Raw genomic sequence first — 18,910 nt, forward strand, 5'->3', positions numbered from 1 at the left:
AGGAGTCAAGAGTTATGTGTGGATTTTCCACTTGCAGGTGTCAGTACCCCTAACCCCCATATTATTCAAGGGTCAACTGTAATACCTTCATCTGAGTGAGGAGTAGGACCATTTGCTTCCTAAAGGCTACTGCTTTGTAAGATACATACTTTTAACAGTAGACAAAGTTAAATGTGATGTGAAAACTCTGCAACTGAACAGATAAAAGAATTAATATAACATTTGTTAAAGAAATTATATTAATACTGATAACTTGCCAGTAGATATACTAGAGTTAACAAATATGGTTTATCACTGCTAAATCAAATTTTCAAAGAAATTTAGTTCTAGTGAAATGTGTTAGACTGTTAAATAAAAATTTTAGCTAGTTTTGAAGTTACCTTCATCCCCAAAAGGTTTTGACTCTGACAGAAATAGGCCTCATTCCGTAAGTTAGTTCCGCCCTTAAACTCCTTGATCAAACATAATTTTGTTTTAGTTCATAAGTTATGAAGCCAGCAGACTATTTTAGTTAAAGGATGATAAAGTATAGGGTCTGGGTAGTCCCAGAGTAGATGAAGATGAAGGGAGGGCTGGGTTTCACTTCTAATTTTCCGCCCAAGCTTTCATGCTGAAAAAATTGTTTCCAAGTGTTTAGAGCGATCTCAGTTCTACAATCCCAGACACAAAGTATGATTTCGGGAGGCGGGGGGGAGGGAGTGCCTTAACTCCTAAATCTGTGTGTGACTATCAGGTCTAGGGCATACGCTCAGGTAACGTCGTGTGACCAACTAGCGGAAAATGGAGAGTGCGCTGCATATACGCAAGTAGGGCGTGTGTTTGGTTTGCTTGTTTGCTTAGAGCCCTCAGGGAGAGACGAGAAGAGAGAACTGCACTGACTCACTGAGGGACTGGTGAAGGGCTGCCCACGAGGTGCTGAGACATTCTAAATGAAAGGATAGTGTGTGAGGGAAACAAGTCTACAGTCAGTAGAACAAAGGCGTCGTTTAGCGACAGTACGCAACCTGAAGCGGTTTAGGCTTACCGGGAGGACGACCAGGAGACCTCAGTCCAGGCTGCTGCAGAAGGCGCACCTCCCCGTGAGGCCCCGCCTCTCCTGAGCCCCGCCCCGCCAACGTCGGGCCAATGAGAGTCCAGGATGTTAGCGGGTGGGAGGTGCGGCCGGGTTGCTACAGCCGGAGCTGGGCGGTGGCGGCGGTGGCGGTGGCGGTGGCGGCGGCGGGTGCTGGGGGAGGCATCTCGCGGAACCAGGGGCGGTGGCGCAATGGAGGGACTGGAAGGTGAGGAGGTGAAGAGGTGTGGGCCGGGCGGTTAGAGCGGGCCTGGAGCAACCCGGGGTGCCCAGGACAGCGGTGCCCGGGAGGCGAGGGCTGGACCGAAGTGGTGGACCCCGCCGCTCCTCGGGAGGCCCTGGCGGGCAGTAGCCTTACAGCCCCCAGCACCGTGGAGCTAATGATCCTCTGGCTGCCCCGCCTCAGACGGTCTTCAGCTGGGGTTCCCCACCGGGAGCCTGATACTGCCTTTGGCATCTGCCTGCAGCTCTCTTCCTACCATCTTTTGGTCTTGCCTGACTCCTGAGTGTCCTTTTGGTAATCACAGTCTCCGGGCAGATTTTATTTTTCTTGCCAAGTGGACTCTTCATTAATGTCCATGGCCTCCCGACTGCCAGCCTCTGCTGGGTGTGTTTTCAGCCTCTAGCTCCTGACACTTTCCTTGGCCAGTTTCCCTAGGTAACCGTTTTTCTATTTCTACCGCATCTTCTATCGGAGGGATGCCAAGAGCATCTCCCAAGGAAGAGCCACTGGCCAGCTTCAGAGCCGGGACAATAGAGTAACAGAAGGATTTAAGAGCTTATTAATGACGACTCAGTAAGGAAGAGCCGGCATTGATTCCTTATCTTGAGTTAATCCTTGTGCTGTAACCATGACTCCAGATTTTGCTTTGTTCCCAATTCTTTCACTTCTCTATTATTTTTGTCCATTTTATCCTCTGTAGTGTAACATTTACCTAAAAACAACAAAGGAAAAAAAAAAAACCCAGCTACCATTGGCAACAGTTTCAAGGTTATTTTTCAAATTGTGGTTAATCCTTCCGATGAAAGATCGTGTTGCTTTGGTTTAGCTCTTTTTTCCCCCTCCTATTTTACATAGATTCAGGTGGAATTAAAAATAAACAGAGGCATTGAGCCTTGTATTGTTGCATGCCAGAGAGCAGATTATTTCAGGTTGTGTTATGAAGTGAAAAGTAATAACTGGTAACTTTTTGCAGGTACCAAAGCATACCAAAAAACAAATGTAATGATGAATATGATAGTTTTTCACGCTTTTATTCTCATAGTAAACAGCTGGAGAATGATAGGTAAGAATTCTGATAATTTTCCATTTGTGGGCAGCAGCAGTATAATGACAAATGAAGGTCCTGTTCTCTGATCATTTAATTTATTTCAGGGAGATCATTAAGTTTCCATGAAATAGGAATTGTAATGATCATACTCTTTACTTTCAAGATACTATTTTTTTTAGAGGACTCCGGGAGGCACCTTATTTTTTTAAATAAATTTAAAAATATGTGGTGGTCTTGTAGCATAGTGGGTAGGATCATGGGTTCTGGAATTCTTGTGACGTTATCATAACACACATTAAGTGCTTTAAAACAACTTTTCTGCAGATTTTTATTATTTTATTTAACATTTGTAATTAAGGCAAAGATCTTCATTGTTTTTTACTTATGTATGCTAAGCACGTAAAACAGTGTCTGACACAGAGTAGGTACTTAATAAATATTTGTGGTTAGATGAATGACTTTGTCTATGATGGGCACCATTCTAGGCCCTGGGGACGTAGCAAAAAAAATACAGTCAAAAGCCCTGCTCTCATTGAGTCTATGTTATAGTGAATCTTATATTCTAGCAATACTAAGACATTACTATTGAAATCTTACTAAGAATGTTTTTAAAATATAATGAAAACCTAGTATAGTATTCAATTACATGGGTGGAAAAATACATGTATTCTGATGTAATATCATATGTTATGAGGGGTATGTTTTATGGGCCCAGCTTGTGATGTATCATAGTAAACAGTACTTGCTCCTTACTTTTCGGTTTTTTTTTTTTTTTATTGTTTGTTTTTAACAAAATGAGTTTCTATCATTAACTATAATGTGTTTAGTTTTAATTAGGTTAGGTTAAAAAATATGAAATTGTTTTTTTGTAGGGCAAAAAAATTATTAGTAAGGTTTAAACTAATAAAATAAAAGATCCGAGAGTTTTTGTTGAAGTTAGAACAGTGCCTTTCTTTCTTTCTTTTCTTCTTTTTTAAAATCAGTCCCTGTTAGGTCACATTTTGCAAAGATCAAAAGTTTGAATCTTAAGGTTCCATTCATTAATTCATTCATCCATGCCTTCATTTAATAAACACTGATGCAATGATAAATAAGATAAAGTTTTACCCTTATTGGAAGTTAAAGTCTAGCACTTTTTTTTTTTTTTTAAGATTTTATTTATCTATTAGAGTGTGAGAGAGAGCAAGGGGTGGGGGAGGGGGAGAGAGAAGCAGATCCCCACTGAGCAGGGAGCCAGATGCAGGGGCTCATGACCTGAGCCAAAGGCAGAGGCTTTAACTGACTTAGCCACCCAGGTGCCCCTAAAGTCTAGCACTTTAAAGTCTCTAATAAATGGTATATTGCTTATATTGCAATGTCCAGTAGAAAATCTCCAGGAATTTGCTCACCATGTCATAGTAATTGAGCAAATATTGTACTGTTTGGTGTTAGACCCATGTTTCTAGTTGAAACCAGTTACCGGACTAATCTTGATTACAAAACCAGAAAATATATGGACCCCTAAAAAATTCTTTTGAAGATTATCATACTCTTTTAAAAATTATTTGTGTATAAGGCATGTACCACTTATATTATTTTTGGTCTTCTGGGGCTTTTCATGCTTCCTGGTCGTTAAGAGATGAGGTATTAGGCTGAACACTGTATTTCAAAACTAAATATAGGGGCACCTGGGTGGCTCAATTGTTAAGCATCTGCCATCGGCTCAGGTCATGATCCCAGGATCCTGGGATCGAGCCCCACATTGGGCTCCCTGCTCAGCAGGAAGCCTGCTTCTCCCTCTCCCACTCCCCCTGCTTGTGTTCCCTCTCTTCGCTATGTCTCTCTCTGTCAAATAAATAAATAAAATCTTTTAAAAGAAAAAACTAAATATAAATTATCGCTCATGATTTTGTGTAACCTATATTTGAGCACTTCTGTGTTCTGTGTGTAATTGGAGCAAAACCTTTAATTCCTTTTCACCTAACTCTTGTGCCCTGTAGGTATACCTAAGGCCAGTAGAATTAGTTCTAGACTTGGGAGAGTTCTAATCTCTCCTAAGCTTTTCATCTGTAAAATGGAGAGAGGTAAACTTTAAGCAGATTTAATAAATACACTGTTGTCATTTCTTTCATAACATCTTGATAAGTGGTTATTAACAGTTGTAACAGAGATCAGGCTGCCCATTCCTTTTTTGGTTTACTAAATTAGCAGATCTTAGTATACTGCCCTCTAAAACCTCATTGGAAGTCTAATTGCTCTTCTCTAGTGTACCCTAGATTTAGTTGAAGAAAGCATTCCTGTCCCATTAGGGTTTCCTTTTTGTTTTGTTTTTCTCTAGTCCAAACACATGCTAGTTTACTGAATAATTCTTCATCTTTATTGATTTATCTAGCATCCATTATTTTTTGGTGCTGAGTTGGATGCTAGGTTATTTTAAAAGCCAGTGTATTAGAGAGGCCTATGTTTGGATCATTGTTTTGTTTCTTTTTAGCTCTGTGATTTGGTAAATCTGAGCTTCAGTTTCCTCAGCTATAAAAACTGGAGCTATTAAATACCAGTCTACCTGAACTATAGTAATATTAAATGATGTCATATATTTAAAGCATTCAGTGAAGTGCCTAGGAGGCCCCCTCAGTACTTGTTTATTGGATGGGGAAACTCATAGGAAGTGTGTTAGGAGCTTAGGAGTGATTCAGTAGGGGTAAAACAGCATGCTTGGAAGGGATTGTGGGCATCTTACTAGATGGCTATGGCAGCAGGATAGGCTGGAGAAAGAAGAGACTGGAAATACGTATATGGGATGAGGATTTGAACTAAGGCACAGATAGTGGGAATTAAAAAGGGAGGATAGATTTAGAAGATATTTCTGAGTTAGAGAGGTGAGATATGACTGTTGGATATGAGAGAGAAAAAGAATCAAAGATAAAGGGCTGTCTAGCTTTGACTAAGAGGTGATATTAATATTTTTAACCAAGAAGGAAGACCAAGTGTGGGAGAAGAAGAGGTAACGAGTTTGGCTTTAGAAATGTGTTTGTACAGATTGGGGGCTATCTAATAGAAATGTCTCATAGCTACTTGTAAATGTTTATGTGGAGTTTTAGCTTGGTAGCCATGACATAAAAGTGACAGCAAGTGGATACATTCACCTAGGAAAGTTTTATGTAATTAAATGAGAAAAGCAGCTTGGGAGGAATTGATGCTTTAGGATTGAGCAGGAAGTCTGTAAAGTGTTTTAGAAATTATCAAGAAAGGAAAGTGATGAGAAAATATTTACTGAGTAGTGAATATGTGCCAGAAAAAGCCTATATAACACCAGGTATAGTTGGAGGTCTAAATACTAACCAGGTCAAATGCTGCTTACCTTCTGAGATCTGAAAAACTTGGGCTTAGGGGGGAGAATTGTCATTGAAGCCAAGAGAAAAAGCACTTTAAAGGTGGAAGGGATTGATCAGTAGTGCCTCATGCTATGGAAAGGTCCAGTAGATGAGGATTCAAAAGAGGGCTTTGGATTTGGCAATTATTATTATTATTATTATTATTAATTTATTTTTAAGTAGACTCCATGCCCAACATACAGCTTGAACTCATGACCCTGAGATTATGAATCATATGCTCTACCAGTAGAGCCAGCCAGGTGCCTCTGGATTTGGCAGTTAGATCATGGTGATCCTAGGGTCAGGATTTATGTTAGGGAAATAATAATATACTAAATCTCTTTTTTAAGACTGAGGAAGTTCTGCTCTAAGAAAATCCATTCGTTTAATCTAGCATTTGCCAAACATGTGACCATGGAGCAAGAGATTTGAGGATGATTGGCGAAAGTGGAAATGACTAGTCAGGTTCAGACTGAGAAGGAAGGAAAGCTCAACCAGGAATGGGTTATCAAGAAGATGTAAATCATTCTGAGATCAAGAAGTGATTTAAAGAGAGGTAGAAGGTGGAAGTATGTGATCAGAGAAGGTGCTTGGGTATTTTAAGAGTCCAAAGGTGGACTGTTACTAAATTATTTTAACAGTCGTTATTTTTGTTGAACTGGAGTGATAGACTAAAGAGGAGTGGAGTGTGAAGGCTATGTGTTGAGTAGGTTAAGTGTGAATGTTGAAATCTAGGGTGAGCTGAAAGAGGAAAATCTTTTGAGATTAGTAGGGATTGTTGACCTGAGAGTAATTAGATTCTGAGAAGGATTGTTGGAAGAGGATGGTATAATAGATGCTCTATGCTTCAAAATGAAGGTTTGTTTTAAAGGTTGACTTCAGATGAGCAGTGACCTGTGGTGAAGAAATAGACATGCTACATAAAGGCCAGAACTGTTCTTAATTTCTAAGATTACTTTTCTTTTGAAAATGTTCTTTCCTATTTCTTAAATATATCCATTTTAGAATGTCATAACTATTTAGATAACAGCATATTATTTCACATCTATATATAATATATACATATAATAGTATTATATAAAGATACCATTTCAAGCCTTATGGTGCAGGTTTTGAAGTTGCTAAATACAGTAATGCATAACAGAATCAACACTGTGTGTGAGATAAATTTTATCAGGAGAGGTTAGCTTCTAGAAAGTTTTAGAATATTAAGGTACTTTATTTACGTGGTTTTGTGCATTTGAGTGCTACTTTCAACAGTGCTTGCTCTCTACTACAATAGTCAGCCCTTTGCGTATTGTCTCTACTATATTTTTATAAGCCTCACAATTTGCTAGCTTTTGCCACACAGGAGAGATTAGTGGAGTTTGCCTGCATGTGCTGGAGAGTAGTATTTTCTTATTTCATTGGTTGTAAAGCATTTTCATGTATAACATCTCAGATGATCCCTTAAATTTTAAGGTAGATTGAGCAGATAATATCCTCATTTAACAAATGTTAAACGGAGGCTATTTATATGATTAGTCATACATTATCTTCTAATTCATGTAGTGAAGACTTTTCCAACAAGGAGAGAGACATCTTGTTCTTTGCTATAGTTCCTTGCAGATTCTTAGTTCTGTATGTAGACAGTGGAAGTGATTTTCTCAACATTCTACATGCTGCCTGAAGCATTCGTTCCACCATCTGCAATTGGTCAACTGGTTTAATCATCCTTATATATGACCAAATTTTTGTTTAATTTAATACCAGTAAGAGCGGTATGTTATCATCCATGTACTTTTCTTGCTAATGTGATCTTAAGGTAGATTTTATTAAATACATATAGTATATTTATTATGGTGTATTGGAGATAGAAGGGGGCCATGTAGGTCATTTAACCTAACTTCCTTCCAAATTTTATACAAGAGGAAGCTGACCCTTAGTGAGGTTGAATATCTTGCCCAGGGAGTTACAGTTCTATGTGATAGAGCTGGGACTTATAAGACAAATTTCAGTGCCTTTTTTGCTAAGCTGTCATGTCTTTTAATGAATACATTACAACAAAATGTAGCTTTGTGACTCTGAACCTAAGCTGCTTATTATGACCTGTTGGTAGAAGGGGGTGTTGACACTAACATACATGCACATGTTATATTTTGTGAATTATAGGGCTATACTGTATGACCAGCTAATATAAGAGGGAGGGAATTATAAATTTATATCTTTATTTATTTTGAATGAAGTAATGACTTAATTTTTTTCTTTTTTGAGATAATTGTTCTTAAATGCTTTCTCTTTAATGCTGTTTCCTCTTTTGTATGCCTTTTAGTGATAAAGATTGTCTTTTCCTTTAAAGACAATTTGAACATATTTGATAACTTGTAGGAATTAATACCAAGAATTAGATTTTATTATATGCTAGTATTGTAGATGCTATTACATTAAAAACCGGGAGATGATTTGGTTCTTAGATATAGTGTGAAGAAGTAAATTATGTAGACTGTTAGCTTTATAAGAACAATAATTGTGTTATTCCACCCTAGTGTTATTACTTGATATGTGCTTGGCAAGTGGTAGGTGCCCAAGTGGCACTCACTTTATTTCCATGGGTTGAAAATATTTTTCTCAATAGTTAATTTTTTAAAATTTTGCTTTGTCATTTATTCAACTGAAATATACTTTAGTGTAAGTAAAATATGTGATACTCTTTAACATTTTGTACTGATGAATTTTTAAATCATTCCTTAGAATTTAAAGGAATATATGAAAAGTATAAATAAACTTAATACATTATGTATCATGTGGCATCACTTTGCCTATCATTATGAAGACTTTTTTTTTTTTTAAGATTTTATTTATTTATTTGACAGAGAGAGACAAAGCGAGAGAAGGAACACAAGCAGGGTGAGTGGGAGAGGGAGAAGCAGGCTTCCCACTGAGCAGGGAGCCCAATGTGGGGCTCGATCCCAGGACGCTGGGATCATGACCTGAGCCGAAGGCAGATGCTTAACGACTGAGCCACCCAGGAGCCCCATATGAAGACATTCTTAATGTATGTTACAGATTCTATCCAGCAATTGCCTCAACTTTTTAGATAGTTAGTGGAATTAAGTCCCTATAAATGAGGTTGCTCTCCCTAAATAACCTAACCTCTGGTATTGGAGAAGAACAATTCAGGCAAATCTTTGCTTTTGTAGTGCCCACTGCTTAACTGCCACCATAGAGACATTGCCTCCATCTAAGATGACAGATAGTCACTATCTACCATTAAAATAGAGCAGTGGAGTGATAAGAGAATGAGAGAACAAAACAGTTTTTCTGTTACAGTTTGATTGTATTCCCACCCATGTTTATTTTGATTTTTTGTTAGTTTTCTTGAACTCACTAATTGCTTTGGAACAAGTTATATGAAGTCATAATTGGACTTTTCTCATGAGTTTCTTTAGGCTACTTATAAAACAAAGTGGCTTTCTATTTGTCTTTCATGTGATAAAGGAATTTTAACAGTAAAATATTCAGCAGAAAATAATGTTTAAGGTATAGATTCAAGTATCATTTTTAGAAAATTACAGGTATGGAAATAAATTTAGGTTTGATAATTGGCTAGATAACAAAATGACAAATTGACTCAGCTATGTAGAATTCCAAAGAATGTAGTTGTTTCTTTTAAATCAATTTAGTAACAAAATGTGTTGTATGAAAATGTATGATAGGTGCATTAAGTTTTGACTGAGTAAAAGTTTCAGCTACTTGTCCCTTATTTAATGAATTGTGCCATAGGACATAATATCTGTTTGCTGGTCCATTGAATTCTTATATAATATTATATGTATAAAATAACAATTCATATAATAAAGGTAGCATAGTAACTAGGTGATTCTTTAAGGCATTATACTTCCTATTGTCTACTGTTAAACAGAACAAGATTCTTTTTATCTTAGAATCCTTAGATCATCTCAGGAAGCCATCTCACTGATCGCCAATGTTATATCCTAATGCTTTGAAGATTAATAATATATAATATTGGGGCGCCTGGGTGGCTCAGTCGGTTAAGCGGCTGCCTTCGTCTCAGGTCATGATCCCAGGGTCCTGGGATCGAGCCCCGCATCGGGCTCCCTGCTCAGCAGAGAGCCTGCTTCTCCCTTTCTCTCTGCCTGCCGCTCTGCCTACTTGTGCTCTCTGTCAAATAAATTAAAAAATAATAATAATAATAATAATATATAATATTAACCTTAAGGTAAACTTGGTATTTAAAGTTTGGTAATTTACAGTAGAGAGAGGCTATAAGTTCAGAGAATATAACAAATTGGTTTGGTTAAAATTAAAGAAAACAAAAGATTTCCAACAATATCAGTTTGGTGATACTTAAATCATGACTTCAGTATTTGGTGTGTCCTTTTTGACCACTGATAACTCTAAGTCTTGTGCCTATTTTAATAATATTGCTTATTCCAAAATGAAACAAGATATTTTCCACAAAAACTGACAACTTACATACGAAGACATTAAAATTCGGAAGTTTCACAATTTGAGCAAAGAATTTATTAATTAAATTCTTTTCTGTTTTAGAAAATGGAAGTGTCCAAGTGGGAGAATTGTTACCTTGCAAGATTTGTGGAAGAACGTTCTTTCCAGTGGCATTAGTGAGTACCTTTTTCCTTTGGATTATGATAGATCTGTAATTATTTGATATTTCAAGACAACTCTCATGGAAAGAACCTCTGTGGAATAATTTAAAGAGATACTGGCCAGTGTTCTTTGTTCAAGAGCATCTGTTCCATCTATGTCTTTCTTCTAGAGTGGTCTCTTTCCTTCATAGTTTAGTCTTCAGAACTACTCTGTTAAAGTGTTAAAGTGTTTCTCTGTGGGAATATTAACAAAAACAAAACAAAAACTCAGAAATGCATAATTATGTATTTAAAGATAAAGAATGATATGTGTCTGGGATTTGCTTTAAAGTACCTCAGGAAAAAAAGCTGGGATGGATGACAAGATTGCTAAATTGTTGATAATTGTTGATGAGTAAATTGGAGTGCATGACACTATTCTCTTAATTCTTACGTATATTTGAAATATTCAAAGAAAAATTGTTTTCAATTAAAAGTGTACCTAAAACATATTATGCATTCTTTACTTATATTTAGTAACACAAATAGAAGTACTTTTAATTGATTTTAATATAAAATAGCCAATTAACTAGAGAATAAGGGAAAAAATGCCCATGTACCTAAAGTATTTTATTCTTACTTTAAATCTAAAAATACATTTATTAATATTTTGATGTAGAATAAGGACTTTTCTTTGAATATGAATCTGCTGATTAGAGTTCTGTCACAATCCAGAATGCATGTTACTGTTTCCAGTTTGTTTCTTTAAAGCAAAGCAAGGATTTAATGATCTTAAGTGTCCGTTGGACTATCGACTCCTTTTAAATAATGACAGCTTTTTTTCCTTTGTCTTTTAAAAACATCTTCCCCACACTTAACTCAATGATTTTTTGTTGTTGTTTTTGTGTCATCTCACTGTTTTTCAAACCATTTTGAAAACATTCAGCTCAGTTTACATAGGAAAGAAAATGCCTTCTTTTGCCCTTATTTATTTAATATTTAATTAAATAATGTAATCACTATACAGCTACAACTTATATAATACATCAGATTTGGGAACAAGTACTACATACTTTAGACGCAACTCAATGTAAGAACAGACATCTATTAGAAAGTTGCTTGTTAGCCACGCTTCTAATTTTTTTTCATATTTAAGAGATTTTTATTCTAATAGCTGTAATTAATAGTACTTGCTTGTTAAAATGAAAACTGAAAACAAGTATGTAAAACAATTAATTTCTAAGTGTGTATTGAAAATGTAAGAGGTTGCATGATATCAAACCAACCAGTTCTGAGGTTTCCTCTTTTCTCAGATAAAGTTTAACAGTTCTAGCTTGTTCAGTGTTTATCAAAATACAAAAGAAAAAAAGTGCATATAGTGCACTTAGGTCATCCATTAACATGTTTTATTTGGAAGAGGGAGAATGATTATTTATCCAGTAGGTTAACTGGAGGTCAGTTATGAGAGCGTCCATTGTAATGTCCTTAAAATGAATACATGAATGAGTTGGCAGCCATATTAAAAAAACCTATAGAAGTGGAACGCTAGATAGCTCAAGAAAAATCATGGGTAAAGAAAGGTAAACTTGTTCCAGGAGGAAAGAAGGAGATAATTGTGGAGGAAGGACACAAATCGGACCACCAAGTCCTATTATTTTATGTTAACTTTATGGTAACATGATACGGTTATGTTAATAACTTTAGTAACCCAGACTACTACTATTGTGTTAACTTTTGTAACCTCACACTAATGCAGTCTCTGTTTACATTTTTCCAGTATCTATTTTCAAGTATTTAGTAATGAAGATAACTTTTTTTTCACTCAAATAATTTTGACTTGGTTACATTATTTTCCTTATTCTTAGCAGTGTGAAAACTGGAATAGTCAATAACTCTTAATAAAATTTTGGAAGAGTATTTATCTATACTTTCTTGTTGTATATAGTATTCATACTTTCTTGAGAAAGATAACTTATAGCATGCATTATATATACACTTTCTAATGATTTTAGTTAAAGCAAAGTATGTCTTACTTGAATATTACTATTATTTCATCTTCTAGTTTTTAAATTGGTCTCAAATGACAATTTGAAGTTTTATAGACTTCCTTTCTATAGAAAAGAAAATGATACATTGCATTTCTTTATATTAACAGAAAAAACATGGACCCATTTGCCAGAAAACTGCCACTAAAAAACGGAAGACTTTTGATTCAAGCAGACAGAGAGCTGAAGGAACTGATATTCCAACAGTAAAGCCTCTTAAACCTAGGGTAATTATATAGCTTTTTGAATAGTATGAACTTTGCTGCTATATATTGAAAAAAAATTATCTGTTCTAAGATTGAAGAATAACGAGAATTCTGCTTCGTGTTTTCAGTTTAGAAATGATCAGAAATTTGTTTATTTTTAAACTTCTGCTAAGGGGAAACCAAACTACTGTCTCAAATCCTGTTACAGTGAGGTTTTTGTAGCTTTGGATCGCCAATTGCTTAGCTGTGGGCTGGCAATAATTAAAAAGTCCTCACATGTTCTTTTTAAGTCATTGTTAATTATTGAAGCCTAATCTAAGTGCAGTGTATAAGTTTAAGCCTCTTAGTAGTATAGTCCCTCTCTACAAAAGCAAAGCTATAATTTACAGATACCTCAGCATAATAGATATTGATTAGCTTGATTGATTGTCAGTAATTGTGATCTTACGCTTTCTGGGGAAGTTTGGTCAGTTACTCAACTGTCCATGTATAGCCGTTGTCAGTTTATTTTCTTTGAAAGCAGTGAATCTCCTTTAATAATCTCTCTTTAATACTACCTGTGATGTGTTATATTGCTAAGAATAAAGCACATACTTTGTTCAACATACTTTTAAAGAGTTAGTTCAGTGAAATAGTCGAAATTTGAGTACCTTATTGAATAGGTTTTTGAAATAAACCCTGCGTCAGTGATAATAACTTCTCCCATTGCTACAGGAAAACATTTCCCTGTGGGGTAATTAATCTTACTAATAAAATCATTTGATAATGGAAAAGTTGAATGTTCATCTTTTTTTTCAGTCTATGTATAAGTGAAGGATGGTGAAATTTGAATAATGTACATAAACCATTATTTGATATTTTTCTTAGTACATCTGCAGATATATGATTATATTGGCTTTAATTAGCTAAGAGATAAACTATTGAAATTTTTCAACAGTGTAATATAGTGGGTGTGAAAATGACAGCTGGCTCAAGAGTCATATTGCCTGGATTTAACCCTTGCTCTGATACTTACCGTGATGTGTTGGGCAAGTTACTTAATCTGTATATCTCTTTATCTGTAAAATGGTGATAGTAATGGTAGTGTCTGTCTTGGTTCTTATTGAATTTATCCACAGTGATCTCTCAATAAATGTTAGTTATACTATTTTTTTAAAAGATTTATTTATTTATTTACTTATTAGAGAGAGAGTGTGCACGAGCAGGGGTAGGAGCAGAAGGAAAGGGGGAGAGAATCTCAAGCAGACTCTGTGCTGGGCATAGAGCCTGAGGGGGGGCTCAATCCCACAACCCCGGGATCATGACCTGGGCCGAAATCAAGAGTTGGACACTTAACCAACTAAGCCACCCAGGTGCCTCTATCTTATTTCTTTTTAAGGGAGAAGGGTTCTAATAGTGAAAAAAAATTAATCTTCAGATAAAAGCAAAGTAAAAACCATTGCTTTACATGAAGTAGTTTAATTTCTTGGTACTTAAAAGTGTGGTTCATAGAGCAGTAATATCAGTACTATTTGGCAACTTGTTAGAAATGCAGAATCTCAGGTCCCACCCATCAATACTGAGTTAGAATCTGCATTTTAAAAAATCCTTGGGTGAGTCATATGCACCTTAAAGTTTGAAAAACTGTGTATTAGAAGATTTTTTTATTTTTATTTATTTTTTTTAATTAAAGATTTTATTTATTTATCTGATAGAGACACAGCAAGAGAGGGAACACAAGCAGGGGGAGCGGGAGAGGGAGAAGCAGGCTCCCCGCGGAGCAGGGAGCCTGATGTGGGCCTCGATCCCAGGACCCTGGGATCATGACCTGAGCCGAAGGCAGATGCTTAACGACCGAGCCACCCAGGCGCCCCTAGAAGATTTTTTAAAAAAGCTTTTATTTATTTATTTGTTAGAGAGAGAGTGAGCGAGCACAAGCAGGGGGAGCGGCAGGCAGAGGGAGAAGCAGGCTCCCCACTGAGCAAGGAGCCTGATACAGAACTCGATCCCAGGATTCTGGGATCATAACCTGACACGGGGCTCCATCCCAGGACACTGGGGATCATGACCTGAGCCAAAGGCAGATGCTTAACTGACTGAGCCACCAGGTGCCCCTGTATTAGAAGATTTTAACATCATAGTGATGTTCTCTCTATCTTTATCTGTATCAAGGAAATCCTACAAAATCACAAGCAGAGTGGAGTAAAGCAGATGCGAACTCCATTTGGGGAAAAAACTAAAGGCAGGCCTAATCCACAGAGTACAAAATATGTGTAAGGGCTGCCCAAAGCAACTGAGTTCCAGAAGAACCTACCTACAGAGGAAGTGCAGAAAGTTGCTGAAGGACCCATGGCCCAGGATGGGAACCTGTCACCTTAAAGGTGAAGGGTCTCCTCGCCTTAAAGGTGACTCCTTAAATGTGAGGGGTCTAATCAGGAAGTATAGATCCCTTGTTTACTACAGCCAACGCAGGAATTGGGGTGAGTATCGGAACTTGGAATGCCAGGAATTGGAATGAGCCTGGCTGAAACTGGACAAAAACCAGGAAGAGGAAGTAGGGAGATAAGGCACAGAGAGTTGAAGGGGGCCCAATGGCAGAAGCTCTCCAAAAAGCGTTAATGAAAAGAAAATACCCTTTCTGAAGGTAAGGGGCCCATCTAAAGGGCTAGGTCCTTTTTTTTGGGAAGTGGTTAGTGTGGTTACTGAGGGAAGCATGGTTGGCAGCAGGAGCCTTCCTGGACCCACGTTGTTTTAGAGAAGCACGAGAGGTGTGTCCCTGTGATCCCAGAGAGGCCTTATTTGCATCTGAATCTGGTACAACGCTGGAGAGCTAGCTGTTGGTTTGTGTAGCCTGGCCTGGGACTGTGCACCACTCCTTCTCCCCAGACCCTCTTGTAAATAGCTGTAACAGGAAAACCTAATTCATTCAATGATGAGTAATAAAAAGCATTAATTTAGCATTGACACAAGGATGCTGTGAGAAGAAAGATGGATGAGAGCAGCAGACCCTATCAGTAGATGAGTTATACTCACAGCAAATGAATGTTGTGATCAGACCTTTCACCATAAAATAAGAAACTTTAAAAACAATCAGTCATATTCAACATCTGAATTTGCTTGTATTTAGTTAAGATTTTGTATCTATATTTACGAGAGGTAAGCTTGTAATTTTTCTTTTTATCAAACGTTCGTTGCTGTCTTAAGACTAGTTAGAAAGTTGTTCTCGGGGTGCCTGGGTGGCTGTCGTTAAGCGTCTGCCTTCGGCTCAGGTCATGATCCCGGGGTCCTGGGATCGAGCCCCACGTCAGGCTCCCTGCTCAGCGGGGAATCTGCTTCTCCCTCTCCCTCTGCTGCTCCCCCTGCTGTGCTCTCCCTCTCTCTCAAATAAATAAAATTTTTAAAAAAAAGTTGTTCTTTTTTTTTTTATTTTTTGGAAGAGTTTTTAAAAGATGTTGCTATTTCTTCCTAAATGTCTGCAAGAATTCAACAGTAAAGGCATCTGGGCCAATTTTCTTTAGGTTTTTAAATAATAGATTCACTAAAAAAAATTAAGACTGTTGGGATTTTGTTTCTTCTGTTATCTGTTTTATGGTGTTTGTCAAGGATATTGTCCACTTAATGTTGTCAGATTTATTAGCATAAAGGTCCATTATAGTGTCTTCTTTTTTCCTCATGTTTATAAGAACTGTATTGTGTACTATTTTCCATCCCTTGGTATTTTGTGTTTTCTTTTTTTCCCTTATTAGTCCTGCCTTATTAGTGCTTTTAAAGAATCATCTTTTGACTTTGCTGATTCAATGTATATTCTTGATTTAAAAAATAAAGACATAATAAGGATAGTTGGGTATTTGAATAATACGACAAAATAAATGTATGGTAGCACAGGAGTCAGCATTATGCGTAGTGGAAAGATACTTAGAGATAGCCATTAAAGACAGGAACAAGATTAAGCTCCAAGCAATATAGTAACTGCTATAACTGATACAGTTAGATATTAGGGAGTAGGGATTAGAAAAGAGGAGGTAAAGGTATCATTATTAGGAGATGATATACCTGGAAAACCCAAGATAATCAACTGCTAAATTATTACAAACAATAAGAGAAGCCAGTGAAATAATGAGATATAATGATAATACACAGAAATTACTAGGTTTCATATTTCAACAAACCCCTTGAAACATAAAAAAGAAGAAAAGACTCTTTATAAAAGAACAACCAAAATAAAAAATATTTAGGGATAAACCTTTTAAAGGTATAAGACTTCCACAAAGAATACTTAAAAAAACGGAAAGACACAAATACTTCTTCAAATGGAAATATTATATCATATTTTTGGATAGGTAGATTCAACAAAATAAAGGTATTAAGTTCCTTAAGTTGTTTATGAATGTAATGTTTAAGTTTTCCAGTTAAAATATAGTTTAAAAAATTAGACAAGCTGATTCTAAAGTTCATATGGAAAAATTTACATACAAGAATAACCAGAAAAAATTGAAAAAGAAGCAGCATAAAGTAGGGTTATCAGATATTAAAATATTATTATAAAGTCTCAATATTTAAAACACTGGTACTAACACAAGGATAGTCGGAACAGTGGAACAGAAGAGAATGTTCAGAAATAGGCCCAAATACAAAAGAGAATATGGTAAAGGTGTTAACAGTTCAGTGGGGAGCAAAGTCAATAAAGAGCTGAGATAGCTGCATAGCCATGTTAAAGACAAAAAATAAAGTTGAATTTATATGTCACACTATAACTCATGATAAATTCCAAATGAATAAAAGATTTAAAATTTTAAAATGAAACCATGAAAATTCCAGGGGGGAAACATGGGAAAATTCCATTTTACCATGATGTGAGGTTGGGCCTTGCTAACAGTGACTACAAATCTGGAGACCATAAAAGAAACAAGTAAATTGAACTATATTTTAAAAATAATTCTTCATATCAGAAGATCCTTAGATAAGGTCATAAGACAGCCATATTGTAGGGGAGGGCTGAGGCTAGTCTATAAAGAATTAACTAGAAATTGCTAAAATTAAGACCAGTAACCAACAGGTAGGTTGACCAGGCACATAAACAGTTGACAAAAAAAAGGCAATGCAGATGATTCTTAAAGATACAAAAAGATGCTTAACTCACTCATTATAAGAGAAAAGCCGGTTAAAACCAGAGAGAGAACTATTTTTCACCTCTCCAGTCAGTTAAAAAACCAAAAGTTTAACATACTCTGTTGGACTTGAAAGTGTAGTAAAATAGGGAAATTACACCAGGTTAGTGGGGGCTTAAATGGATGCAGCACCTACAGAAGTTAATTTAGCAGTGTTTATCACAATTATAATTGCATTTTAAAAATCACATATAATACAATTACATGAAGTTTCTTAAAATTATAAATTTTAATTAAGGAAAGCAATTTAAGGACTCCTAATAAGAGAACATTTAAAACAACATAGCATTTCCTCAAGTTTTATTTCAATTAATTTTTTTAAAAGATTTTATTTATTTATTTGAGATAGAGCACGAGCGGTGGGAGAGGCAGAGGGAGAAGCAGGTTCCCCGCTGAGCAGGGAGCCTGACGCAGGACTCAGTCCCAGGATCCTGAGATCATGACCTTAGCCAGTGGCAGATGCTTACCGATTGAGCCACTGAGGCGCCCTATTTCAATTAATTTTTTTAAAATGTTTTGAGGGACTCCTGGGTAGGTCAGTTGTTAAGCGTCTGCCTTCGGCTCAGGTACTGATCCCAGGGTCCTGGGATTGAGCCCTGCATCGGGCTCCCTGCTCCACGGGAAGCCTGCTTCTCCCTCTCCCACTGCCCCTGCTTGTGTTCCTGCTCTTGCTGTCTCTCTGTCAAATAAATAAATAAAATCTTTAAAAATAAATAAATAAATAAAAATGTTTTGAAATGGGCTTTTCTTTCTTTGTAGCCTGAACCACCAAAGAAACCATCTAATTGGAGAAGAAAACATGAAGAATTCATTGCCACCATAAGAGCAGCTAAAGGCCTTGATCAGGCACTTAAAGAGGGTGGAAAACTTCCTCCTCCTCCTCCACCTTCTTATGATCCTGGTATGTAGAATATTGTTGACAGAAATTTTCATATGGAGAGAAAATATTGATAGAATTTTTATTAATTTTAAGTTAATAAAATTAATTTATAATAATGGAACTTGATGAAACATAATCTTTAAAAGTTTAACTATAGGGCGCCTGGGTGGCTCAGTTGGTTAAGCGACTGCTTTCGGCTCAGGTCATGATCCTGGAGTCCCTGGATCGAGTCCCGCATCGGGCTCCCTGCTCGGCAGGGAGCCTGCTTCTCCCTCTGACCCTCCCCCCTCTCATGTGCTCTCTCTCTCTCTCATTCTCTCTGTCTCAAATAAATAAATAAAATCTTT

General features: G+C 36.6%; 1 protein-coding gene and 1 long non-coding RNA gene across 2 annotated transcripts in view; one reads left to right on the forward strand and one right to left on the reverse strand.

The window, feature by feature from the left end:
* Positions 1 to 1,084, reverse strand: part of LOC115940543 (uncharacterized) — a 90,462-nt gene extending 89,378 nt beyond the window's left edge. Inside the window, exon 1 of the long non-coding RNA XR_004075283.2 lies at positions 1,025 to 1,084. This is a non-coding gene — a long non-coding RNA (uncharacterized LOC115940543). The remainder of the gene's footprint in view (positions 1 to 1,024) is intronic.
* Positions 1,085 to 1,171: 87 nt separating this feature from the next.
* The window catches only part of ZC2HC1A (zinc finger C2HC-type containing 1A), a 30,483-nt gene continuing 12,744 nt past the window's right edge, over positions 1,172 to 18,910 (forward strand). Inside the window, exons 1-4 of the mRNA XM_081817126.1 lie at positions 1,172 to 1,280; positions 10,248 to 10,321; positions 12,441 to 12,557; positions 18,443 to 18,584. Of these exons, the coding sequence (XP_081673252.1) occupies positions 1,265 to 1,280; positions 10,248 to 10,321; positions 12,441 to 12,557; positions 18,443 to 18,584 (349 nt within the window). The 5' untranslated portion in view covers positions 1,172 to 1,264. The remainder of the gene's footprint in view (positions 1,281 to 10,247; positions 10,322 to 12,440; positions 12,558 to 18,442; positions 18,585 to 18,910) is intronic.

This window comes from Leptonychotes weddellii, chromosome 4, assembly GCF_054177405.1.
Source record: "Leptonychotes weddellii isolate Sample4059 chromosome 4, ASM5417740v2, whole genome shotgun sequence".
In the NCBI taxonomy this organism is placed as follows: domain Eukaryota; kingdom Metazoa; phylum Chordata; class Mammalia; order Carnivora; family Phocidae; genus Leptonychotes; species Leptonychotes weddellii.